Source organism: Trichomycterus rosablanca, chromosome 12 (assembly GCF_030014385.1).
Source record: "Trichomycterus rosablanca isolate fTriRos1 chromosome 12, fTriRos1.hap1, whole genome shotgun sequence".
Classification (NCBI taxonomy): Eukaryota; Metazoa; Chordata; class Actinopteri; order Siluriformes; family Trichomycteridae; genus Trichomycterus; species Trichomycterus rosablanca.
The window spans coordinates 5,694,837-5,702,977 of NC_085999.1; the positions used below are offsets into that span (position 1 = coordinate 5,694,837).

General features: G+C 34.1%; 1 protein-coding gene across 1 annotated transcript; it reads right to left on the reverse strand.

The window, feature by feature from the left end:
• Positions 1-487: 487 nt before the first annotated feature.
• en1a (engrailed homeobox 1a) lies at positions 488-3,913 on the reverse strand. Its single transcript, XM_063006452.1, has 2 exons — positions 3,430-3,913; positions 488-883 (listed from the first exon to the last, which is right to left on the reverse strand). The coding sequence occupies exons 1-2, from the start codon at positions 3,911-3,913 to the stop codon at positions 570-572; spliced, it is 798 nt and encodes a 265-aa protein (XP_062862522.1). The 3' UTR covers positions 488-569.
• Positions 3,914-8,141: the final 4,228 nt, after the last annotated feature.

Here is an 8,141-nt window from a genome sequence, read left to right on the forward strand (position 1 = left end):
GCTTTCAGTTAAAGGCTTGTAGTCTATTTTTCACATGGCTTGAATGAACAGGAACCAAAAATGGGTTAAATAGATCTAAAGCTTTTTGGAGGGATGTGTTAGGTATATTTGAACAAGACTACAAAATAGGAAAAACCAACACAAAGAAAAGTCGCGTTTCCTGATATAAAAGGGTTTTATTTAGAACAGAAGTATACAATGCTTTCTGATAATCAGGTGACTTAAGGTTGTACAGAAGCACTGGCAGGCACAGACCTCCATCAGTTAATATCTTTGGTATACGGCTAAGGCTTTTATAACTCTAATGATAAACGGAATATCAAAATTGTACAAGTCAAGTCGCCCATATTGGCAAAGCGAATATTACAAGAATTAGATGTAAGACGAAAGTGTATATTATATTATATTATATTATATTATATTATATTATATTATAGGCGTATAGTGCTCATTTGATTTGAGTCCGCTTTTTTGTCTTGTCTCACATTTATAAAATCCAGAATGGTGCAGAATTTTGCAGATCAGGTTATATCCTCCGTTCCAGGCTTTCAGACTTTTCTTGCTGGGATTCAGTCACTTTCCTCCTGGACGGTGGTGGTGGCGTGGTTATACAGTCCCTGCGCCATCAGGTGCACAGCTAGAGAGTTTTTGTAGCCGGTGGACTTTTTGATTTTTGCGCGTTTATTCTGAAACCAGATTTTGATCTGAGACTCGTTGAGGTTGAGCTCCAGTGCGAGTGACTGTCGCCGCTGCTCGGTGATGTACCGGTTCAGCTGGAATTCCGCCTTTAGTCTCTGTAACTGTTCCGCCGTGAACGCGGTGCGGGGCCGCTTATTCTCCTCTGGGCTCTTCAACTTATTCTTCAACTTGCGGGTTCTCGGTCCTGGTGTGGGAACAACAATCAAACCAACTCATCAATATCAACCAGTGTATTACAGTGGCAATCACATCAATCTGCAGATAACAATATGCACATGTGTGCGCAAACGTCAGTCTGTACTATGATGCTGTCGATAAGGATCATGTTATTAGTAATTAGTAATACGTTTATCGTATCGTAATGACCATATTATTATAATTATAATTATAATAATAATCATTATTTTTATTATTACTGTTATTGCTTTTGCTGTTGTTAATAATGCTGTTGCTGTATTTTGATAATAACCAATTATTTACTTAAGATGAGTGAACGAATGAATACATGACAAGTTTATTAAAAGTAATTATTATTATTGTATTTTATCGTAATTTTTTATAATATTTTATAATAGGGTTATAGGTATATTATATATATATACAGATACATATACATAAATACAGCTGACTTTATGAACAACTATATAAAGTTAAATATTTTTATATTTTATATAAACACTAAAGATATATATATTGCTGGGATTTGAAAAAGACTACAAAATAGCGTTTCCCGATATAAAAGTATAAATATATAAAATATATATATGATGATTAACATGATTAAAAAAAAAATTTTTTTAGAAATAATTCCTGGACAACTAAAAGTTTTCGCTCATCCACAGCTAAAACAAAACGGTCAGCAGAAATACGAAAACCCCCCAACAACAACAAAAACCAAAACAAATCAAAACATTAGAGGCTCCATAAACCAGAGGAATTGTTACTGTTAATTCAGTAACGTATTTGTTCCATTTAACGAATTAAACTATATATATATATATATATATATACACTAAAGAAAAGTGACTCTCCTTTAATTTACTCATCATTATGATTTTATAGTAGCGACATAAAATACCACAACTAAATACAGCAACTTCTATTAAATTAAAATTTCAACTTGGAGAGTATGACAAAACTGTGATACTATTTATTTATTTATTTAGGCTTTTTTGTGAACTAGTCACAACCGACAAAAAGGTTCAAGTTCACGGCTAAATGTTGGTACTTGAAGGCTCTGCTCATTTCTGATCTAAACTGTAGTATTTAAAATATCATGTTATTCCCCGCAATATATATTAATCAGCATCAGCTCAGCTTTATAAGAGTGACTCTGTCCACACGTTTAGATCCACTGACTACAAAAGATGCCTCTAAGACTTAGGGAGTTTAATGATTAACATGATTTAAACAAAAATATTTTTAGAAATAATTCCTGGACAACTAAAAGTTTTCGCTCATCCACAGCTAAAACATACAAGTTTAAAAACAGTCAGCAGTACGAAAGAACACCACCACCACCAACAACAACCAAAACAAATTAAAACATTACAGGTTCCATAAATCAGAGGAGCTGTTAATTCAGTAACGTATTTGTTCCATTTAACGGATTAAATTCACATAAACACATCTCTAAGGTGCGGACGACTAACATTTGTTTTTATTAGGTAAAATAACGAGGCTTTTATATCATGTTATTGTGCATAAAACCTCTGTGTTACAGGCCTATTGGACCATATGTTTTTTATAAGACAGATTTATCAGACAATTTTAACCAAAATAAACAGTTTGAAAAAAGGTAAGAAGGACACAAACAGATAATTCAGCAGAACACAGTTTGAAAGTCAGCATGCCTTACTGTTTGCACTACATTGCACCAACTTGTTTGGAAAAAAGAAACAAATAATATACTTTACAAATTAAAATATGAATTATATTTTTTGTAACATCTTTTTGTTTATTTGTAACATCTGATACAATTTAAAGCAAAAGCTTTTTTTCAGTGTGCCCCTCGCCGGTTTGCTGAACCACAGTCAGAGCTAGTAAAGTTATTACAACCCTGTTTTGGAAAAAAAGGTATGACAGTGAGAAAATATTTTACGCACTATATTACCTTTAAAATTTTGCCAATTTGGAAAGACGCATGCCAAGTAAATAGTTTGGGGTTATTTATTTATTTTATTTCCACGTTATACGAAGTTTCTATTTTTTATTTTACTAATATAAAATTCCAAAAGTTGTTGGTGTTGTGATTGGACAGAACTGAAATAAATCTAATACAATTACGTTTTAATTGTGCGTATTAGTTTTTTTTCTGTCACATTTTGTGACATCTTTTTATTTTATACCAATTTTAAAGCTAAAGCTGTTCATTTTCTCAGTGTACTTCCTCGCCTATTTGCTGAACCACAGTTCTAATTAGCAAAGTTATTACATCTCTGTTTTGGAAAAAGGTATGATAGTGAGAAAATATTTTACGCACTTCTATCCTTTAAAATTGTGCCAATTTGGAAACACACACGAAAGGTAAATAGCTTGGGGTTATTTATTTATTTATTTGGCTTTATACGAAGTTATTGCTGTTTGTTTTCTTATGTAACATTCCAAACGTTGTTGGTGTTGTGAATGGACCAAACTGCTGAAATAAATGTAACACAAATACGTTTTTAAAATGTACCGCTAATTGTGCGTATTATGTTCTTTCCTGTAAAAAAATAAACGTTGCCTTACCAGACGAAGGTCGGTCCGAGTATCTAGTGCAGTAAACCCATGCTGGCCACAGAAGGGCGCGGGATTCGGTGCTTGTCGCCGCCTCTCCGGGACTGAGCTCTGCGTTTTGCGCCGATTCTCCTGCTCGGGTTGGTGTTGTAACTCCGCTCGACTTGTCCGTACTGGACTCTCTTTGGCTCGATGGTGACGAGACTGTAGAGGAGGTGCAAGAAGAAACGCTGTCGGTGGAGTACGGGCGTGGAGTTTCAGGCATAGCGGGCCTAGCACGCCCTCTTCTACCCGAGTCATTGTGCTCAATACAGGCGCCTGCTCCTGGATTCTTCCTGCAGCCAAAGTCGGGCCGGAGTATGTCATCGATGAAGAAGTTGGTAGTACGGTAAGCTTGCTGCAACACAGGCTCAATCAAAGGAGGAGGTGGGGAGGCCAGAGAGCCGCTGTCCGCTTCGCTCTGGTCCGGACTGCCGGGAGCGCATGGCTCTTCCATGCCAGATGAGAGCTCTTTCTTTACAACTTTTCGGATAGGAGCACCAGTCGGGTCTGGATCCTACTCCTCCGGTCCGGATGTAACAAGGCATAAATGCGCTGAGGAGCGTTATCTGAGATTGTGCGCTAATTGCTTGTGCGGATTGGAGCGCATTTTCAAAGTCAGCCCGTCGACACACCTCGGAGACGGAGCCTGTACGCACTTGCCGAGTCGGTGTTTTGACAGAAATGACAGCGCATGTTCCGCAGCTTTTGCGCTCTGCTCGTCTCTCCCCCCAATTTATCACGCTGCTAGGCTAATCGGGAACTTTGCGCAGGCGAATTCTCTCTCTACATTTCGGTTTAACCGGAAACACGTCAGATCACAGACATGTTTAGATCGCCATGTGTCTGTCTCTGCGTGTCTGGCCTTTACTTAGAATCAAACACACGCGTTTTACGCGCTGCATCTTAAATCACTGCAGCTTACAAACATGTTCCCTCTGCTGACCAACCAAACGCCGAGTGTTAACAAATCTCAACTAACTAGTACACACAATAACACAAATATATATGTATGTAGATAGATAGATAGATAGATAGATAGATAGATAGATAGATAGATAGATAGATAGATAGATAGATAGATAGATAGATAGATAGATAGATAGATAGATAGATAGATAGATAGATAGATAGGGAAAGTCAAGTATTACAGCAGCTCAAGGTACATTAGCAAAAATCAAGTAAAAGGCTTAAGGTACTTTAGAAAAATTATTATAGAAATTATTGAAAAAAGTATTACTGTACAATACTTGCAGGTATTTTTTGTTGTTGTATGTTGTTTTAATACTTGAATAAATGATAGGCATATATTTAATATTTTATGCTTAATTTTTAGGATGCAGGTGAATTGTCATTTGGGCCACCACGTTTCTGCCAAATCATTTCAAGATCCATTAAAACAATTTCGCACAAACTGAATGACTATCAATGCTGTCATTTAATATGTATCAGGTCCCCATTAAAATTTTCAAGAGAGATTTAATTTTACATGTCAGTAGCTATAACTCTAGAATGTAAAAATTATTTAAAATGCAATTAATCTGTTTGAACATTCATTAACAATCAAAGAAATATTAAATTTGTACAGAATAGCAAATACAATATGCATATACAATATTACTCTATTTATTGTACTGGAGCTGCTGTAACACTCAAATTTCCCCCATGGGGATCAATAAAGGAATCTTATCTTATCATATGTTAACATGACATGCATAAGCATATTAATGATATGCATTTTAATAAGCTTTTTAATTAAGGTTTTGAATGTGAATACACATAAGTAAACTATCTTGAGTAAAGAATTTAATATACTGATGTAATGTTTGTTGACTGGCTGTTCGTAAATATATAGTGTGTCATAGCTATAACATAATGCTGATATTATGAGCTGTTACCTATTAGTAATATTACAGTCTCACAGAAGAAATAATATTATAAATAGATTAATTACGTAAATTGTAAAGAATGCTTTAGATTCATTATGTTTTATTAGATGTTGGATTATGTTAGATTTATTATGTCTTTGCGTGGGCAGTTCTGAAAACTCTATCCAGTGCACTATTAATTGGCAGGGTGATTACATTTTAATCAGGAAACCAGTGCTTGGTCGTTTTGTGACTGGGCTCCATTCAGGCGCTTAATAGAAGGACAGTTTTTTTATATCTCTTGTCCAGGAATCGCGTTGAGAGCGTCTGTGAGAGATAGTGTAAAAGCATTAATTACTTCTCATTACTTAATCAAGAGCTGGGCACTAAGCGAGGCCACACACACACACACACACACACACACACACACACACACACACACACACACACAGTTTCCTACAGTGTGAACGACGCCTGGATGTTTAGTGATTCATTTCAGCTCACATTAACTGTGTGGTTAAAAGCATGATTAATGTCGTATTTAACGAGATATTCATTCATTCCTGTATGCTGCTCGACATGCTGCCAGCTGAAATTGTCTTGTTTAAAATTATACGATGAACAAATTTTGTTTGCTGTAAAACATCCACTTACAATCAACGTCAAAGGAATACATTACGATGAACACAAATATTAATCTTATATTAATATTAGCACAACAGTTTAGTAAAATATTATTTCATTAATTACTGTAAAACCAAAAACTATTCCAAACTGTAATTTATTAATATACTATACAGTATTAAATTAAAGACAAACTATAATTTAAAGATAACTGTGAGTTTATATAATGTCTTTTTGGCAAAAAAAGTTTGTTGCTGTAATTTTTTTAAGGTTTTCTTTCTTGTTATGATTTACGTTAAATGTTTTGACTACAGAAATCCAGATGTAAAACGAACACTGAAATGTAGAGGTACTTTTAACAGTTTTTAGATATTAAATGAAACACAACAGAGTGTAGATAAACATACACATACGTGTGTATATGTACAATGTATATGTGCATGTAAATATGTGTATGTATGTATGTATGTATAAAAAGTATAAAAGCATTAAACATTGTGTTAAATAAAAGGAAGCATTTTTCACTATGGAATTCACCAGAGTGCAATATAAACCTGCAGTTAAACCATCTACTACTGTAACGTAGTGGAAACAGTAATAATGCTAAAAAAAGATCTATTGGAAAATAACAATAAATTTAACTGTTATTCTAAATTTGTGCACGACTGTATATTAGTAGCAAACCCATTTTACATTATGTAATTTTAAGATTGTTCCTGAAGTCTTTTAATAAAACACTTCTTTTAATAACTGGATTCTTTTCTGTTTAAAAGTTGTAGAAATTGCATACTTTACAAATAACAGCGTTAATCGTATAGGCTGGGTTAATGATATGTCAGCTATACACTGTTACACACTGTTTGAAGATGGGAATGCACACTGGAGCAGAGATCATGTTTTACCACGAGTGTTTATACTCATGCACCGACAATGCTTCTCCTGCAATCAGAATACATGCGACCTGTAGAGATATATATAAAATATTTTAGGGCTGTATTATACTGATATTCTCTGTTAGCCCAACAAACTATGTCGTCAACATTGTTACTGGTTTTGTAATTTCCAACATAGTTTAAATGTAGAAATGAAAATTTTTTAGGAATTGTTACAATAAATTGTACTTTGACTTTTTTCGTAGTACTTTTCACCCAAGCTAAGAAAAGTGTAAAGTACATAGTAGCATTTTACAAGGAACCTCTAAACACCATAGCCCTGCCATTTAGCAAAGCTAATTTAGGTATAGGTATGTTAAAATTATTATTGCAATTTTTAAAATACTGGATTTTGTACAATGTTAAATATTGTAATGTTCAATGTAAAATATTGCATGTGTGTATAGTGTGCATTGTTTCATAGACATTGCTATGTTATATGTTATAGAAAAAAAATATATTACTGGTGTTTCAAACTATAAATAAAGTAAAGTAATATGTAGGTATATGAAAGTAGTTATGTTACCACCAGCCCACAGGATAGTTAACTGTTACATATTGTCCCGTTAAACTCAGTTTGGTCTGACAAGTAAGGGGGTATAAGGTTGGACAGAAAGTGTACTTCTCTCTGAACCACAATTAAAATCATTTGCTGTATCATTTGCCATATCTCACTCGCTACACCTAACATACTTCTCGCTCTTGTGAGAGATTTTCAGCTTTTCTTTACTCAGTTGGTAAATCCAAGCAACGTTTTAGTTTTGTAGCTGCATGTAACAGGGCATTCTGTTGTTCTTAAAAGTTCCCGTGTTGTGTTGGATGTTACCCTGTTTTGGTTTTCTTATTAAGTGTTTGGGTCCTGGCACAATTTGGCTTAGAATGTTTCTAAATAATAATAATAATAATTAATCTGAGAGTAAATTACTGAAATAAAGAAAGTTAAAAAACATTATATGTAGATGTAGGGACTGTACATCTACTGTAAATCTTTAGAGGTCACAGAATACATGTTTTTGAGTCTCTAACTCCATCTAGTGGTAGCAAAAGTGCAAGGGCGCACAGACACTAGGTATTTCCATTTCTTTTTAGAAAATATAACTCACAAAACTGTGAGAATTATTGTTGTAAAATATTAAAAATATTACTGTTCAAAAGAATAATATCGATTAGTTGTACAATTGTAAGTTGTTTTGAACATAAATAAACAATTTAATCAAGCACTTACTGTTGCGTTACCAATATATTCCAATATATTCCAACA

What these genes read in the sequence shown, in the direction of transcription:
- en1a (XM_063006452.1), bottom strand. Translation starts at nt 3,913, where the DNA reads ATGGAAGAGCCATGCGCTCCCGGCAGTCCGGACCAGAGCGAAGCGGAC. An exon ending in CTCGGACCGACCTTCGTCTG is followed by an intron (nt 884 to 3,429) that starts GTAAGGCAACGT and finishes TTCCCACACCAG; the next exon opens with GACCGAGAACCCGCAAGTTG.